At 55.0% G+C, this 18,922-nt stretch overlaps 1 protein-coding gene across 7 annotated transcripts in view; it reads left to right on the forward strand.

Moving 5' to 3' along the window:
* LOC116951064 (LIM domain-binding protein 3) overlaps positions 1 to 18,922 on the forward strand; it is a 104,413-nt gene that overhangs the window by 75,003 nt on the left and 10,488 nt on the right. For 5 of the 7 annotated variants that reach the window (XM_076073292.1, XM_076073289.1, XM_076073287.1 and 2 more), the window contains 8 exons: positions 728 to 909; positions 1,503 to 1,539; positions 2,385 to 3,098; positions 4,596 to 4,715; positions 5,238 to 5,381; positions 5,991 to 6,160; positions 10,619 to 10,934; positions 17,455 to 17,635. In XM_076073292.1, coding sequence (XP_075929407.1) covers positions 728 to 909; positions 1,503 to 1,539; positions 2,385 to 3,098; positions 4,596 to 4,715; positions 5,238 to 5,381; positions 5,991 to 6,160; positions 10,619 to 10,934; positions 17,455 to 17,635 — 1,864 coding nt within the window. The remainder of the gene's footprint in view (positions 1 to 727; positions 910 to 1,502; positions 1,540 to 2,384; positions 3,099 to 4,595; positions 4,716 to 5,237; positions 5,382 to 5,990; positions 6,161 to 10,618; positions 10,935 to 17,454; positions 17,636 to 18,922) is intronic. The other 2 variants (XM_076073288.1, XM_076073293.1) reach the window with 2 other exon arrangements.

The following is an 18,922-nucleotide window of genomic DNA, read 5'->3' on the forward strand; positions in this document are numbered from 1 at the left end:
GGCGCGTCGTTGAACCTCGAGCGTGCACGCCGTTTTTTTTGCGTATTCCTGAGCCCGCGCTCCACCACCCAGTTTTGTTCACGTGCGAGTTGTTGCGTTTGTTGAGTTTTGCGCGCAACGTGCGTACGTGCGTGTGGCGTTTGTCCATGTCCCTGGTTGCGTGTTTTTTGTGCAGCACGTGTGTGCACTTCCGGCCGCTGCGGAAGCAATGAAACGCTTGGCTTCAGTAGACTGGCTTATCCGGACTACTTCCAGCAGTGGGATTTTACTCCATGCTACCCTTGTCATGCGTTTAAGACCATCTTGTGTATGTCAGTGTGTGTGTGTGTGAGCGAGTGCGTGTTTTTATTACTGTATATGGGGTGGTGCATTGCACAAGCGTATTGCGCTACAAACCCGGAGGTCCAAGTGAATTTAACCGCCTTGGCTAACATCGGTGGCACGTGTAAACGGAACCTGTTATGGACCTCCCCTCGGTCGACTCGGCCTCAAATGAGTACCTGGTTCGGTGTGTGAACATTGCCAGTGGGGGAGACAAAGGCGGCCGGGCGTGGTGCTTTGCCACCCGCCTCCCTTTGCGTGCCGTGCCGGCCTTCATAGGTGCTGCTCGCTTAACAGCACTTGCCCCGACAGTCTGTTAAGGTTACACAGGGGAGGGGCAATCATTGCGTGCGTGTCTGTGCGTGTCTGCGCGTGTCTGCGCGTGACCCCGCGTGACCCCGAGCAGCGGCCCGCCCAAGGAGGTGGTGGTGGACACGAGCACGCCCGTGTTCCAGGCGGTGGCGCGCCGGGAGGCGACGGCGCGTGGGGACGGCCCCAGCACTGCCGACGAGGACTGGGCCAACAAGAACAGCACCGCACAGTCGCGCTCCTTCAAGATCCTCGCGCAGATCACCGGCACACACGACGGTGAGGGTGTGTGTGTGTGGTGAGTGGTAGGGCAGCGGTTTAGCGTGCTCAATCGGTGCAGGGCCTCCCCAAGGTTGACTCAGCCTCAAATGAGTACCTGGTGTGGTGTGTAAACATCGCCACTAGGTAGACAAAGGCGGTCGGGCGTGGTGCTGGCCACCCACTCCCTCGTGCGCCGTGCCAGCCTTTGTAGGTGCTCGCTAGCAGCACTTGCCCCAATAGTCTGTTAAGGCTAGACGGGGGATCTTTGTCTTCGTCTGCAATGGTTAGCGCGCTGCGCTACGAATCCTGCGAACCAAGTTCGATTTCCGCTCACGGCCAACGCCGGTGACAATTATCTGAACCCGTTCTGGGCCTCTCCTAGGTCGACTCGGCTGCAAATGAGTACCCGGTGCGATGTGTAAGCATCGCCACTGGGGAGACAAAGGCGGCCGGGCGTGGCGCTGGCGACCCAGCCCCTGGTGTGCTTCAACCTTGCTCCCTTGTCGACTTTGGCCAGTATAATTCCATTGTACATTCTCCCCAGGGTGCCCTGTAAAAACGTTCGCATTAATAAAAAAAAAAATATTTTTGCTGCCCTGATTTTTTTGCAGAGGAGGCTGGTGAACTGGAGCCCGTGGAAATGACCAGGTAAGGGTCACGTGACGAAACGTCGCCTGGCCCATGTCCACGCGCCCACCCGCGTCGCACACCTGCAGAGTGGTCTTCTCCCGCGGTACATGGGGGGTCACTACTTGACACCGTGTTGCACGGAACAGTAATAATATCATCATGTCAGGATTATCTTCTCTTATTTTATTCCGATTAAAATGCCCTTTGGTTCCCGACGAAACGTTCGTGAAGTTGCAGCCTCGGTCATTTTTAAATAAAAAAAGCTGCCGTCCATTGAATCCGTGCTTTGCAAAGCGTTGTCCAGGGCAATTGTTAAAAAGGACGATATAATGAATTGAATTGTTTAATCCGCGCATAACTTGACCGCGTAAGCGTCACAGGTTGTCGAGCAGCAATCGGAAAAGCTTACGGCAAGGCTCTCATTGAGGCAACTGCAGTTGAAGCACTTTTGTCCAAGTCATCTTTATTCGTACTGCATGCACAACGACACTGCAAACTACACTGACAGAGTTACGAGAAACGGCCGTCGAGTAAATCCTAACGCTCTTGTCAAAATTCGTTATCTTATGAGGATTTACAAAGCCCCTTTTTGCAAAGTCGCTTTTTGCAAAGGTGCTTTACAGCAATTGTGAAATTGTACATAGGGTGATCATGATTTGAGTTGAAGAATTGGGTTTCTGTAAGTGTCAGAGTAGTTTTAATGACTGTAGGACAGGGAAGGATTGATAAGGAGGGGGTTTGGGATAGGCCGTAGCTGGAGGGGGGGGGTGGTTGGTACCACAGCGGCGAACCTGCTTGTGTAACGAGCGAAACTGCCCTCCCCACCCCACAATTCCGCGTGCACGCGCGCCTGCCTCAAAAAGCCACGGCCGCTCCTCCCGCGCAAAGAAGCACAGGTCGCGCAAATCCCGGGCCAACGACGCCACCAGCAGCGACGCGGACGATCGGAAACCGCCGCGGAACTCGAGGAAGGGCGACGTGCCCGTCAACGGGCCCCGGGCCCCCGACGCCAGCGCCGCCAGCGCCAAGCGGTCGCGCGTCGCCAACAAGGGGCACTCGGTGCGGTTCGACGAGAGCAGCAAGGGATCCGTCGCGGACGCGGCAAGCACCGGAGCGCAGGAACAGCAGCAGCAGCAGCAGAAACAGCAGCAGCAGAAGGCGCCGAAAGAGAAGCCCAATGGGCCTGTGACGAAGCCTGTGGCCTACCCTCGTCCCGCGAACTCGTCCGTGTCCGCGTCTCCGATCCGGCACGTGGAGCCATCCCGCCGCCGCTCGTCGGCAGCCTCCTCGCTGTCGGCCTGGGGGGCCGCCCACCCCTCCTGCTCCTTCTCCTTGTCGTTGGGCGCCAAGCCGTCGGTCGCGTACCCCTTCTCCGCCTCCGCGGCCTCGCCCCCGTCGCGTTCCTCCACACCTGCTCCTTCTCCTCCTGCTGCTGTTCCACCTCCTCCTCCTCTTCTACTTCCCGGTGATGGAGCATCTCTGGCTCCCAGGAGCCTTGTGGGCGCTGCCCCGCAATGCCCCCCCGCCTCCTCCTCCGCGCAGCCTCTCTCCCTCGCTTCCTCCAACTCCCCCGTGAGGTAAAACGCCTTCCGCCTCTCGAACGAACTGTCGATATTTTTTTGCGTCTCTCTCGTGCGTCCTTCGGCTCTGGTGTCGCCGTCGCTCAACTCATTAGATGGCCCGGTTGGCGCGTTTGGCTGCGTGCGGTGCGAAAGGAGTTCAACATGCATGCACATGCGTACATCACACGTTGTGCTAGCTTTTTTAAGAAACATAATTCAAATGGATAGAAGCCCATTTAGCATCTAGGTTTTTTTTTCATATTGCTATCTGCATGCCAAGTGACCCGGCGCTTTGATATCACGCCTAAGAAATTGTGACATTAAGCAGTGTTAAGTCCTGGCACCTCGCACACTTGTGGCCAGTTGCTTCAGCGGAATTTACAACGTTGCTTTGTAATCTTTGTGATTTTTATTTTGAATGACCATTTCACCTCATATTATGATGCCCTTCTGCGGCCATCCAATTTCTTTCGAACCGCTTTTTGTGTTTAGTTTGTTGTCCTTCCCCGGCACCTCTGTTTAGCGTGGTCGGCTACGTACGGTGCGAAGGAAATTCATCGCGCACGCACGCACACACGCACGCACACAGGCACACACGCACACACGTACGCACGCACATGTACATTGCGCCCAACCCCCTCAGCGCACCGTGGACAGCAACGTTCCTGTTCTTCGTTTCCTCAATCTGGCCGGCCTTCGAGCTTCCTCCCATTCCCCGCGCTTGCCAAGTTCCCGTAACTTGGCAAGAGCGAGGACCGGTCGGGTGGTGGAGGGTAGCGACACATTAATACTTACGCGGCCTTTATTATGAACTTTGCTCAGTCGGAGAGCGGGTGTTCTCTCGCCTGTTCGTGGAACCCCGCCCGTCACCTCATTTATCGACGTCTTCCCGATAACTTTCCTCGATTCAAGAAACACTCTCGTACCTCCATCCCCGTGCCGTGCGATCGCTTGTGCTCTCTGCGTCGCTGGCTGCTCTGTGTTGTTCGCGTCTTTTTAAAACACCTGAGCGGGAGAATCCACTGTGAAGGTGTTTTGTGTGACTTGCTGCTGGACATTAACTATGGGGGACCCTTTGTTTGCAGAATTAAGATGATAAAAAAAACACGCAAAAAAAACTTTCTGGCAATAATGCAGGCGTGATATGTGTCTACTTGGTGTTTTAACATCTTAATACCTGTATTATTGCCAGAGGCGGTGAAGCCCTTGATTATTATGTTTGTATCAGTAAGGACAGCCACGCGTATCGCTGCCTCGCACGGTGCCGCTCGGCTTGCGGAGGTTTTTCCGTCTTTGTGTTCGCTAAGCATCCGACGATTCGTCGATGGCAATCGAATTCCGCCGCTTGCGATAGGCGCCGCGGTGGCTGGGAGATGTTAACTACCTCGCCTGGTATCGCCCGGTGCTTACCGACGTGTTCTGCCTCTTGTTTCTCTCCCTTTTTCCTTCCTCGTTTTTTTTTCTCTCCTGCATCCGCCCGCCCGCCCGCCCGACCGCCCTTTACATCGTTAGCCGGACGGCACAGAGCTCCACCGTAAGGACAAACTCGTCGGTTTCATCTCGGGCTGTGACTGGCTCGCAGCTGGCTAGCGCGCGTGCTACGATCCGGGCTGCCCTATCCGGCCAGAGCGGGTACACTCCCACCCCCTGCACCCCCCCCCCTCTTCACCCCCCATCCCCTATCCCCAACTCTCTACCCTCCACACCCCCAAATCCTTCCCTGTGTGTCCCCATCCCATCGAGAAGTTCCGTCCGAACTTTGTGGCCAGATGTAGGGAGTTCTAACAAAACCCACGTTCGTCACTCTCACACCGCCTTTGGACATTTGTAATAGGCCGATGTGTCGGGTGATGGCCCCTTACAGCAGGGACACAATCGCCGGCCTTGATGGATTCACCGCCGGTCGAAGGACTCGTCAAAACGCTCCGCAGCGCGAGACCGTCAATTAAAAAAAAAATTCCGACCCATATTCTCACTTCTTCTTTGACTCGACTCGTTTCCACTTTTCCTGTCTTCCGTTTTCTGTGACCTGTTTGTTTCTCTTCCGTTTCCTCCTGAAACCCCTTCCCACCGGGCACCTTCGCTCGTCGCACTGTCGCTCTCGCGCATTCCTCTCTCCCCGCGACGGCGGCGGTGACGGCGGTGGTGTTCCAGGCTTCCCAATGGGCCTCCTTCGCCACCACGGCCCCAGTCGGCGCTCGAAGCGCTTCATCTCTCGCCGTCGTTTGGGCCTCCGCGAGTTCTGCCCAGAACCGCTGCTCCTTCGCCACGTTACGGTGCCCACACCCCTGGGCTCAGGTACACGAGGAGGAGAGTGGGAGGGGTGGGGGGGGGGGCCCTTTACGTCACATCGAGGAAGCAACCAACATCAACAACAACAAAACAACAACGTAACACGAAGGACAATGCGAAGCAGCACGTGGAGTCTAACCTATGCGCACGAACATTGCAGGCTGTTTAACCTTTCCAGACCATTTCCGTGAATTAAATCCATTTGTATATATACGTGGCACACTTTGCATCAATAAATTCTGCACACAAAATACAACTGTACTTCAATGCCCAACGCTTACAGTATATAAGTGTACGAGACATTTAGTTTAAAATAGCAAAGCAATGTGCCCTCAAATCCATAACTTCAACAGACATTTCTGACTAACGTTTGCTGCGTTTCAATTATAACCATTTAACTGCGGTGTTTATGCAGCTGTGCGCAGAGGCTGGTACGGACGAAACTGGGAAAGGGAAAAACATGTCCAATAGCGCGAAAAGTTCTACATTTGGTGACGGCACTTGCCCCAACAGTCTATTGAGGCTATACGGGGGGGGGGGGGGGGGGTGGGGATCTTTGTCTTTGTGCATGAATGTTTATAATGACTCGTCCACCGCCTCGCCTCCCCTCCGCAGCAGGGACGAGCCTGTTCCCGTTGCCACGGCGACCATGTCGGTGAAGACGTCGACTCGGAAGCCCCCCGGGGCCACGACGGGGCCCCCCAAATCGACGGCCGAGCCCATGGGCCCCCCGCCGCCCTCCGTCAAGGCGCACACCGCTCCCCCGCAGGTCGTTAAAACCGCAGGTATGAATGTACGCGCAAAGACAAAGGCTACCCGGAGTTGCATTCGCAGGCTGCTCGGGGCGAGTGCTGTTGGCACACGAGGGGGCGGTGTGGCGAGCACCACGCCCGACCGCCCACGGCTCACCCTGTTGGCGATGTTTACGCACCGCACCAGGTTCTCATTTGAGGCCGAGTCGATGGTATTGGTGGCGAGATGTTAGCTGCCTCGCCTGGTAATACAGTAGGTCGTGGATTCAATCCCAACTCTGCCTGCCGCCTCTATATTAGGAGTTTGCATGCTCGCTCCCTCTCTCTCTCGGTCGTCGTGTTGATTTTTCTCCGCGCCCTCCAGTTTTTCCCTCCGCATTAAGAATCATGATTTTAGTGTTTGTCTGCTATAAATTTCCACGTGATAAGCCATTTCACTAATCTATCATCTTTGGACAGGTCACTTCTGAAAAAGAGCTGTATAGCTCAGTGAGCTTTACTCGGTAAACTAAAATATACTTTTTAGTTTTATATATGACTAGCGGGCGTTGCCCGGATCTTAAAAATCTTTCAAAACTACTCTTAAAAAATCTAACAGCAGTGCTTACTGACTGTGGTGGTACCTGCTATGATTACAGCAGTGCATACCGACTGTGGTGGTACCTGCTATCACTACAGTAGTACATGCGGACTCTATAGCAGTATTTATAGACTCTATAGCACAAAGTACTCATCTGACAAGAGTGGCGTGGTGGGCCTAGTCCCGTGCACAGCCTCCGGTCTCGCCTAGATTGTCCAGCTGGCCGAGGTGGCACCTTGGCAGGCTGTGGCTGGGCTGCTACCCCTGACCCCCCCCAGGGCACGATGTCCCCGGCCGCTCTGCAGTAATATCTACGGCCTATAGTGGTAGCATCTAGCGACTGTATAGTAGTAATAACTACACGCATCGGGGTGGGGGGGGACATGAGACAGTGAAGAATTGACCTGAGCGTTTAGCGTATTTTTATAGGATTTTTAACGCGAAATAAAATGTCCCCCTCACTCCCACCGAAGGCGCGCGACTTGGCATGGGCCATCCTCCCCACGAACAGCGCGCGAGTTGGTATGATCGTGCACGCGTCATAAATAAATAAATAAATTGTACGGGAGCGCACAGAAATCGCACTAAATCGCTAATTAAACTAATTAAAAGTTGACGGATGTGAAAAAGGAATAGCGCCTGCTCACCGCGGGGCTTCCGGCGTGGTGCCTGGCCATTTTTACGTAAACCCCACCGTTGGAAAGGCAAGCGCGCGACCACACACAAACCCCGCCACAAACCCACACACAACTTTTGACTTTTCTATACAGTATATAGATTTGTAGCTGTGGTGGTAACGGTGCCGGTAGCGGTACGTAATGGTAGGCGGCAGCAAGCAGTCGTCATAGTAACGCTTGATCGCTTTCGTCCACTCGGAGTCATCGGTGATTAAAATATAAAAAAAAACCCACCCCTTCGGTAACTATTTCCTTTGCCAATGGTTATTGGCTCGAGTCACGCGGACTCGAAAATACACGCAACAGCAAGGTGCAGTGGCGGATAGAGGCCACCAGGGGGCGCAAGAGGATCGCCATCGCTGCCCTTGCAACCCAGAACGCAGCACTGAACACGCATGCATCCAGCTCACCCCGAGCCCTCAATACTCTGATAGTGCGCTGTTTTTGAGTTATACGCCTTTTGGCGTCTTCTGGTCCAACACCAGTGGAGACTAGGCTCTAAACAAAGCTGTCTCGGGTGTGGACCAATCAAATTCAAGGACAGTGCCAATATTATTATCAGAGTTGTCTTTTTGTTTGCATTTTGACTGCTTGTGTTGCGGTTATTGCAGACATGATGCCTTGAGTAAAGGTGTCAGTTTTTTTGTGCCAGTTAATAGGGTAAAACCTATTCCTATACGCATCCAGTTCTTTGGTTCTCTCGGTAAAGTCACGTAGGTAGAAAAAATAATAGATCACGGCGTTGCGTTCGCAACACAAGCAACCGTCATCAGGTGGGACAACCACAGCAAGAAAAAAACTGCTTAAGTAGTTTTTTTCTTGCTGTGGATGTCCCACCTGCTTAAGTAGTTTTTTTCTTGCTGTGGTTGTCCCACCTGATGACGATTGCTTGTGTTGCGATCGAAACGTCGTGATCTATTATTGTTCTACCTAAGTGACTTTACCGAAAGAACCAAAGAGTATGGATTCCTGCAGTCACGAAAGCTTCAAATCAAGACGCATCCAGTTGTCAACGAGTACCTTGCTTATGGCCTCGGCATGCGGTTGTTTTTAAAAGCTATCCACCCCCTTGTATGCTCTGCCAACCCGGCTAAATGCTCACTAACAGCACTTGCCCCAACAGTCTCTTTAAAGGCTACAAGGGGGATCTTTGTCTCTGCTACTGGTAGTGGTGTCGATGATGGTTGTGATAAGATGGTGCTGGCGGTCGTGGTGGTGACGGCTGTAATAACGACGGCAGTGCTGGCGGTGGTGATGTCGATCGCGATGATAACGTTTGCGATGAAGATAGAGCTGCTGGTGGCGATAGTGATGGTTGTAATAATGATGATGCTACTGATGATGATGGGGATGTTAATTAGTTGTGATGACTATGCTGCTGCTGCTGGTGGTGGTGGTGGGGAGCAGTGGTGTAGCCTTTAGCGCACTGCTAGTAACCTGCTGACCCGAGTTCGATTCCTGCTCACGGCCAACAGAAGTGACGATTATCTGAACCGGTCCTGGGCCTCCCCTAGGTCGACTCAAAAATGAGTACCTGGTGCGGCGTGTGAACAAAGGCGGTCGGGCGTTGTGCTCGCCACCCACCCCCCTCGTGTACCGTGCCGGCCTTCATAGGTGCTACTCTCTAACAGCACTTGCCCCAAACCAGTCTGTTCAGGCTGTACGGGGGCCCTTTGTCTTTGGTGGTAGCGGCGGTTGTTCTGGTGAGCGAGAGGTCAGAAATGCGCCCCCCCCTCCTCCCCCTGACCCGCAGTGAAATTATCTTCGGCAGATGTCACGGGTGGAAGGAAACGCGATACGCGCTCACGTTGAGTGAGAGGGGAGAATCCGTCACGTTTGTCACGCGTTGCAAAACCGCAATCGTTTTTGCCAGGCAAGGTGGACGATCACCCAACTATCATAGCGGCTGTCGGAGGTGGCAGGTCATTGCTTCGTCCGTTCCACATGACTCTGGCAGCAATTGTTGGTCGTTTAAAAAAAGAGAAAAGTTAATGAAGCAATGACCCAGGCTCTCTCTTGCAAATTACATCAGTAACATAATGGGGCTAACAGCTGGTCAAGTGATTTCAACCATGCTTGGGCTTTATATATATATATTATTTATAATTAATGTTACATCCTGGTCGTGCGATCTGAGTCGTGACGTGAAGAAGAAGAATTGCCCGCGTTGGAATTCTCGTTGCTGGCAGCACAGCTGGGAATGGCATCGCGTCGTCAGGGGAGGGGCCAGCCCCTGCCCCCCCCCCCCCCCACGTAAGGGTGGGGGCCAGCCCCCACCGCCTGCCAGGTGACTTCTCAAAGCCACGTGACGACCGTGCTGCCGCGCTAGCACAGCCGCCGTTGTTTAGAAACGAGACCCCGGGTCCGTGCCGTGGGGCCGGTGCTTGGTCCACGCGAGCAGCCTCGGACGGCTTCCTTGTCTCCCGCCGCTTTGTGACCCACGGGTAGGGCGCTCCAGCGACATCGCCGTCATGCGCGCACGTATGTTGAACTCCTTTAGCACCGAACATTAGCCAACCGTACGTAATCGGAGGGGCGAGACGTCAATGCGCCCCCACCTCCCTAATCCCCGCCCGGCATTACCGCGGATAATCGAGAGTTGACGACGGTAATAGATATTTCACAGATGTCCACACGTGGTGTGCGATAGTCGCATCACGAGTGTAATAATCATCGTGTCCGTGCCTGCTCGGCAGTGCTGGCTCGACACTCCCGCCACGGCTATCGCGAGCCTCCTAACCCAAACGGGGGCGTTAAGAGGTCCACGCCTGTGGAGGAGGCGAGGGTTGGCAGATCGCACACAGATTCGTGTTAAATCCCTCCCTGCCCCTGGGCAGGGCTTGCCAGGGTACGATTGCAGTACAGCAAGTAGGTTATATCCACCTGTACAGGAATTGAGTCTGACCCCCTCCCCTCTCCACCGAGGAATTTCTCCGGCTACTCCGGTTGCCTCCCACAGGTACCCTCGCCAGTTTACAAACATGTCCAAGCATCCAAACGGAGGACGGCAGAGCTCGGGAACAAAAAAAATTGTCTTCTCGCTCGCCTGTGGGTTTCCGATGCCTCCGAATCATTGTCTCGCCCGTCCCCTCCCTCCGTCTATCTCTCCGCGTGGGCGATCACGTGAAACGAATTGACGCACGTGTTTTACGCCCGTGCTTGAAGTGCGCCTTTGACGTGCGCGCTACGAACTCCTAACCGGCGACTGCGGTTTCGCCGGATCCCTCCCTGCAGGGCTGTCGTGGACGCCCAACGGGGCCTCGGCCCGCCCCCCCCTCTCCTCCTCCGGGGCGGCGGCGGCGGCGGGCCCAGCCGTCGCCGCCGCCGGCTTCGGCATCCAGGCCAAGACCAAGGGCCCCACGGCAGGCGCCCAGGAGGGCGTCGCCGCCAAGGTGGGCTCGGCGGGCGGCGGTGGGGCCGGCGGCGGCGGCGGCGGCGGCATGCAGGCCGGGTGGGGGGCGCCCGGCAGCGGCCTCCTCGTGCAGAGGGCCGAGCACGTGCCCGAGGCCCTGCGCGCGCCGTTCTGCAACAAGTGCAACAACATCATCCGGTACGCTTTTGATGGAAGAGCGAAATAGCTCAGTGGGCCTTACCTCGTAAAGTCAAGAGTTTAGTTTTAAAAATAGGTTAGTGTTAGTAACACGTCGTTCCTGTACAATGTCTAGAGATGATGCATCTCGCATTTAAGACGATCTCTAAATCTAATGTATTTTTATTATCATCGAAGTGTTTTCTTCGTACACAGTTCCCTCCCCGCTTGTAAACTCCCACGCACGCCCCCCCCCTCCGCCTCCTTCCCCTCGCCTACCCTGGGAAAGTTGACATGAACTGAAGGTCTCGCCTGGTTCACGATTCAAAAAAATCTTTATTTTTTTATTTTCGTGTTCGGTTTGACATTTCCAACGTTGCGAAGAAGAAAAGATGACGGGGAAAAAAAAGGGCCCCCGATAAATGACCGCACTTGCACATGGTCTGGGCTGAACGTCGCACGAATGTCACGCCCCCTCGATGGCCGTGGGTGTTTCCTAAGGGCAGCGAGCACGTTTAAAAGCCATGCACAGATCACCCACAAAGCCAACCCTCGCTGGCGCACTCCTGCTGTTTTTTTTTTTTTAGAAAGGTTCTGTTACTCAACATAACAGGTCAAATAAACACCGTTGGGTGAAGAAAAACTTAGCTTCACACATTTTGATTCGAAGCTTTCGTGACTGCAGGAATGCACGCTCGCCTGATGACGAGTAGCTCGCGCTGCGATCGAAACGTCGTGTGATCTATTGTTGTAGTTTTTTTTTTTAACCTACGTGACTTTACCGGAAAAAAAAAACAAAGCGTATTTACACACATTTGTTACATACGTAGCACGTGAAAACCCCTGTTTGGACGTCTCGAAGTAATTATGCATGACACCAGAGGACGGGTATGAGTTTTAAGATGAGATAGCCTCAAGCATGTGTAATGCTATTTACATTCCCGAATTGTAAATGGGTGTGAAAACTCTGAATCTCACACGCCCGGTCCATTGCATGTAACGTGAGTGTAATATTCGACTTTGTAAAATATATTTATTCCAATTGTGCTCTCTGGGGTGAACTCATGAAATGAATATCCAATCAAAGGCGTCACAGAGCCGTGCATCCCTTCGGATCATCGAGCGCTTCCAGGATTAAGGGATACCACAGCACTACTTCTGAAAATCTCATGTGTGTATTGCATGTTGAACTTCTTTTGCACCGTACGTAGCCAACCGTGCTAATCGGAGGTGCGGGGGAAGGACGACAAACTAAACACAAAAAAGCAGTTCTCAAGAAATGAGTTTCGCAATTTTCAGTATTTGACCTAAATACGTGGTGAACGACCGCGTTTCTGAACCATACGTGATAGCAGGAAGCACGCACCGATAGAACCAAAATAACGTGGTTCTTTATGCCACTTTGGGATCAGTAAGACAGGGCGTTATTAATGCGCTGCTGTCGGTGGCAGGGAGATAGCGGAAGTGCTGCCTGGAGTGGAGTTAATTTGCCGATCTCACCAAGGAGCATAAACCATCACGTGAACCCCGGTCATCCTCGCAACAGCTTATGGCCAGCCATCGAACGAAGACGGTCACTGCATCGCGCGCTTCTAACGTGCTTCTACGGCCGTCTGGAACGCTCTTCCTTCCGATATTAGGAAGCCACTGGATCTATGCACTTTAAAATGATCAAGATTCGCAAAGAAGCTTGGAGAGATGCATGCTCGGACTTACGATGAGAGACTAAAAGTGCGATTCGACAAGATAACGAACGCAAGTTCGAGCTGTCGTTCCGTCCGTTGAGAAGAGTGAGGGGGTCAAGAAATCGAACTCTGTCCGAGAGCAACATCCACTGGGTAGATGGAGCAATGAATTCGGTTCACGCTCGGCCGCTCGGTGGATTCCTCACACCGCTGGACCGTGAGCGGTGGCGTTCTTGACTTGGGCCGGGGTGGGAGAGTGCGGCTTTTGTGTACGTGTATTTTTTTTTATTTTACCAGGTAAGGCCCCCACTGAGCTGCGTAGCTCTTTTTCTGAAGCGACCTTGGCTCTCACAGACGATAGCTCACCGAAGTGGTGGCTTATCATCGTGTGAACATTTATAGCAGCCAAATACTCCAAACGCACGTTTCTAAATGTGAAAGGAAAAAAAAAACGGAGAAAAATCCGCGTGACCGCGGGGAGAATATGCAAACTCCAAATATACAAGAGTCAGGGTCGGCATCGAACCCACGACCTCCTGTATACCAGGCGAGGGAGTTAGCGTCTCGCCACCATGGCACCTTCATCCAGCAGTCGATTGACCACGGATGATGATGATGATGATGTTAGAGGGAAGCGGATTTGTCCGTTGCGTGCGGAGCGCCCTCCGTCGGGGACGGGGGCTCCTCTCGCTTGCTTTTGGCCGTGTTCCCCCGCTCCCCTACGCGGCGGTGCGCAAGTACAGACGGCCATTGTTCACGCGTCACCCGGGGAGCGATGACGAATAGCGAGAAGGGGGGCCACGGAGCCACGGGGGGAAGGGGGGAAACGTAGCGGGAGTGGGCGGGCGGGCGGGCGGGCGGGCAGGCGGGCAAGCGATGGGAAGAAATCCCGAGTGCTTGGCAATCGATGGCAGCCCCCTCCTCCCACGTTGTGCGTGACGTTGTTTTGGCTGGGTGAGGGGTTGGGGGTAGGTCACGATGGTTTAGATTTGTGTTTAATATTTCATTGTACGTCTTTTTTATATTCCCATTGTGCTATCGGCGTCGCACATCGCTGGACAAAAGTACCAGCTCTCCCCAGCAGAGCGGTGCAGTCCATCGTGCTGGAGATGGGCCCGCGGAACCGGATATCACGGAGCTGCCTCCGAGAGGCAATCCAAGTGACCTCTGGTCCACACAGTCGGGAGCGGCACTTTCCCACCCGCCCACCTTGAGAGTCAATTTTGACCACGATTGTTTTCGATTTCGGAGGCAAGGGTTGGTGGGTCACATCGGGATTTGTGACTGTCCATCTTAACCTGCTGAGCTGCAAGGTGGCCACGCAGCAGCACAGCGAGCGGGTTCATTGACCAATCTCTGCGGACCTCTCAACGTCATCGTCCCCCTGCATTCGTCTGGTTGGGTTTTCTCCTGGACGCGTCCAGTTCCTTCCCGTGCGAAGCAAAAAGCACCCTGTGGTCGAGTTCGCCAAGCATTCCCCAAACGTGGCAGCAGCAGCAGCAGCACCCTCCTGACAAGGAGCCCATGAGACTGGACGACACCATCCAGCGTAAACGAAAAGAGAAGGAATGAAGATTTCCTTTTTTTAAATCGCTGTCTTGCGTCGCAGCGCACATTGGCGGCCGAAGGAAAGCGACACCTCGGACAAGCGCTAGCTAGGCTACGTACGGCGCGGAAGAGGTTCAAAACGCGCACGTACGTACAATATCGATCGGATGTCGAACGAGCGTTGCCCGGAAGTCGGTCAACTTTAATTAGCGTGGCAGTCGTCGCAGTCATCGCAGTCATTCCGACGGTCAGCGAGTTCAGCGCAGAGAAACATTCCCCGCCGGTTCACGCAGACACGTCCCGGCTGTTGCTGCAAACGGTACCGTCGGCCCAATTTTCTTTTGTTACGTACGTATGTTGAATTTCTTTCACGCCGCACGTAGCCGACCGTGAGCGGTGGGGGGGGGGGGGGTTGTGGCGGGGGAGACAACAAACTCAACACAAATTACAGAGAGGGGTGAAGTGAAAAGCAATGAAAGCTGCAGCCACGCGATTGCAGGCTCACGTCGCTGCTGGCGGAAGGTCCCCCCACTGGAGGGAAACGCTCCAGAGAGCCCCTCTGGTGGAGGGCATGTTGGCCTACTCGTCCACCCGGCCCAGGCGTCTTGGAAGATGCTGGAGTGCCGACACTTTACCTCGCCTCGCCGCGCGCGACCTTCCGATGGACTTGCAGTATCAGAATCTTTATTTGGACCGCAGGAGGAATCCGATGAGCTATGAAGCCCTTTGATGTCCAGTAGGGGCACGGGGTCAGAAAGTTACAACAACCAACGGCACACGAACCAATAGGAGTGCAGAGTGTAGGCAAGGTAAGAAAGTAACTTGTAATAAGTAAGTAATTAATAAAGCAAATACATCGAGTATTCAAGTGCAAATTGCAAAAGTATATCAATTCCTACTGTGGCGTTACCCATTCATACTGCTGCTGGGCGGCGGCGTTGGGAGGTGGGGTGGGATTTCTGGAGCCCCCTCGCCCCCCCCCCACCCCCCCATCGTTTCAACTGCCGCACCGGGGAGATGGAATCGAACCCGGCGGGGATCCGCGATTCCAGCGCGCCGACCGTTGTGGATGCCGCGGCAGCGTCCGCGGGAGGGCCCCAAAGCGCGCAGCAGACGAGCCGAGAGCACATCGGCAGCACAATTGGAAGGCGACCCCCAGTGACGACAGGCGGTGAAGACATTAGGAATATTTACAGCCCGCTCTGGCAAGAGCTCAACTCGCCCTGTTCTGCAGCGCTTGGCCTTGGCTCAGCGGCGGCTGATCGGACTCCCGCGGCCTCTTGACGGCCGCCTGGGATGTCCCCCCCCCCCCCCCCCCACCACCGTTACCACCACCCCCACCGCCGCCATCACCTCCCGCTTCCCAACCTCACGGTCGGCGGTTTACGAGAATTCTCTCTCCTTCTGTGGGAAAACGAAATGGTAATGAATCGTGGTGAAAGCGAGTCCAACTTGAATCAGTCGATGCATTTTATGGCGAGTGGGAGGGACGTTAATTTTCAGCGGAAAATTAACGTCGCCCCTATGAAGTGCACCGCCGCAATGAACCCCAGCGACCTGAGGTACAGTTTTGGCCACGGCTAACGTCGGCAGCGAGCGATGCGTGAACAAGGATACTGCGCGCCATATCACTGACGGTGGCTGGGAATCGGAGTTAGTATTGCAGTCAGTGAGGCACCCATCGAGCCAAGCAGCTCCGGTACACGGACGGCCACAGCCCCGAGACGGTCAATAGTGGCGTCAGGGTGCCGGGCGCATCGCTGGACAGTGACTGCGTTAACTGAACGGACTGCGACTCGTCATTGACGGTGGCCTGGGATTAGAGTTGGATTCCTGGCCACGACTTCCCTCCACCTAGACCTGCGCTGACCGGCATGGTGAAGTATGGTCAAGCAGCCCGCACGACTCACGCGGCGTGGACTTGGTCCAGCGAGTGTATTGAGAAACGACTGCAAAATGGTTAATATCAAATTGAACAGAAAATAACCCCACGCGGCGACACTCGCACGGCCAGCGAGTGTCTGCGTTGCGCCCCCCGTTGACGTCCCGCAAGAAATTCTGGGCGTTTTCCCATGATCCGCGGCGGGTTTTAAATCTTTTGCCTGTGGCCCTGTCGACGCGCAGAGAGACGTGCAATGTTTTTGTCTGTGAGAACGCAATGCTCCCAGTGTTCGCGGATGTCAATGATTGTAACGATGTATGTGAAAAAAATCAAATGAAGCTGGAAAATATGCAGAAAAGTTTGGGCAGGGGGACAAAACGAATGAAAAGTCAAGGGGGGGGGGGTTATTTTGTTCTTTCGGAGTGGATGATGGTGGGGGGGGGGGGGGGCGTGGTGGGGGGGCCGGTGCGGTGGTTAGGGGCGCGGGGGGGGGGGGGCGATGGGCCTGCCAGTGAGTGGTGGGAACTGAGCGGAGAGCTCCGGCGAGTTGGGAAAACCCAAGGAGAAGGGAGGTGGAGCGGGGGGGGTATAGACGTTCATTTCCCTGCTGGGGGCTCGGCAGCGCCTACCACACAGCCCCTCTCGGGACTATTATAGTTTAGGAGGGGTATTTTTTTTCTGTTCACGGATACAACAAAAAAAAAACCGGAACGTGGCCCCTGAGCTCACGGTTTCCGTGCCTGCGAGTCGCGGGCCGCCCGTTGCGGCCGCTGCCGCCGCCGCCGCCGGGAGTAAACGCCTCGTTTCATTTTTAAACCCTCGGGAGTACCGGCGGGGTGGGGCGGAGGAGGGGGCGCCTGGATTAAATATATTTAACAGAGCCCCCTCTCCCCCCCCCCCCATTTGGACACAACGAACGGCGAAATAACTCCGAAGCGCTCGGCTTCCAAAGAACACACGGAGCGGCCACGGTGCGGTGTGGTCCGCGCGCGTGGTTTTCAGTCTGCTGATAATTAAGTGTTGATTTAAAGCGACTCGTATTTTACAAATATGGTTAATGATGAAAGGTTATCCTGTACCGCGACCGTGATGAAAAAATGTTTTTACGTCTGTCTCCCATTCCCCTCCCTCCCTCCCTCTCTGTGGCATACACGTGCTCTCCCAACATGATCGCACTTGCGCATTAAAACCACAAACACATGTCTTGCACTCACGCACGCAAAACCCGCTGCCGTCACGCGCTCGCCACCGTACTCGCAAACGAACGCTCGCACACGCGTGGACGCACGGACACACGTTCAAACGCACGCACACACGCACACATTCACGCACGTGAGCACATATGCAAACGCCCGCATGCACACGCACGCACACACACGTACCCCCCCTCCCCCCTCCGCCGCTCCCCCATCCCGCTCTCTCACAGAGGCCCGTTTATAGTTGCACTGGGCCGATCGTGGCACAAGGATCACTTTAACTGCTGCCATTGCAACTCGTGCCTGGCCGACACGGGCTTCGTGGTGGAGGCGGGCAAGGTGTACTGCCAGGGCTGCTACGGAATGTTCTTTGCACCCCCGTGTGGCAAGTGCAGCCAGAAGATCGTCGGGGTGGGTCAATCGCACCCCTCCTTCATTCCTCATTTCGTCGGCTTCTCTCTGCGCGTGCGATGGTTTTAGAACCTCCCCTCCCGCTTCCCCCGCCCGCACCTCCCACAACTTCTGCCGCCCCCTGCTCCCCTAACCACCCGCCCCCCCCCCACCCCCCCCTTGCACTGTGTGTGTGTTTTATTAACATTTTTTCGACATTGTTTTTATTCCGTCAATCGGTCATTGTCAAGCGCCAGTTGTTGTCTTTGTTGCTCTATCCCGGCTAAACGTGCGGTGCTGGTTCGGGCCACCGGCGGTTGGCATGTTGGCCGGAACCTTCGGAACCAATGTTGGCTCCGTTGGTTCCATGTCTGCCGGCACCTGCGTGTATGCGTGTCGTCGTCGTCGTGGGTGGAGTGGTGGTCTAGTGGTTAAGTGCGCCGCGCTACGAACCCGGCGACCCGAGTTCAATTCCCGGCCACTACGCGCAGCGGCGAATATGTGAACCGGCCCTGGGCCCTCCCACCTTGTTTGAGTGAGTCACCAATGAAGCACCTGCTGCGGTGTGTAAATATCAGCACTGGGGGGAGACAGAGGTGGCCGAGTGTGATGCTGGCCACACGACCCTCGCCTGCGCGCTGCGCCAGCCTCAATAGGTGCTCGCTAACAGCGCTTGCTCCCACAGTCTGTTAGTGAGGGATCTGTGGACGAATTGGGGCGGCAGTGCTGCGGTTAGCGAGAGCTACGCTACGAGTCTGGCGACCCGAGTTCAATTCGTGCTCACGGGCCCAACGCCAGTGACGATCATCTGAATCGGTGCAGGGCCTCCCGTAGGTCGACTCGACCTCAAATGAGTACCTTGGTGCGGTGCGTAAAAACATCGCCACTCGGGAGACAAAGGCGGCCGGGCGTGTTGCTGGCCACCCACCCCGTCGTGTGCCGTACCGGCCTCCGTAGGTGCTCGCTAACGGCACTTGCCCCAAGAGTCTGCCGAGGCTATACGCGGGGATCTTTGTCTTTGTGCACGTAAATCGCGCGCCCCTTCGGGCCGACGTTTCGTAGCTGGGCGTGTGACTTCGATGTTCGACTTCTGTAGTCGACTCGACTCGGAGCCGGACTCGGTGAGGGGCTCCCCCTTCTGAGCTCCGTTACAAAGACGGCCACAGCCGCAGACCATCGGCTGTGGGGGTGCCGTTAGGGGACATCGCTGGGTAATGACGAAGTTTAATGAAGAGAGTACAACTTGACTAAAACTCCACTCGCCTTCGGCTGAAACCGACTTCAATAAAAAAATAAACGCCGACGAAA

This window comes from Petromyzon marinus, chromosome 41, assembly GCF_048934315.1.
Source record: "Petromyzon marinus isolate PM22_M1 ecotype Great Lakes invasive population chromosome 41, UKy_Petmar_22M1.pri1.0, whole genome shotgun sequence".
Taxonomy (NCBI): domain Eukaryota; kingdom Metazoa; phylum Chordata; class Hyperoartia; order Petromyzontiformes; family Petromyzontidae; genus Petromyzon; species Petromyzon marinus.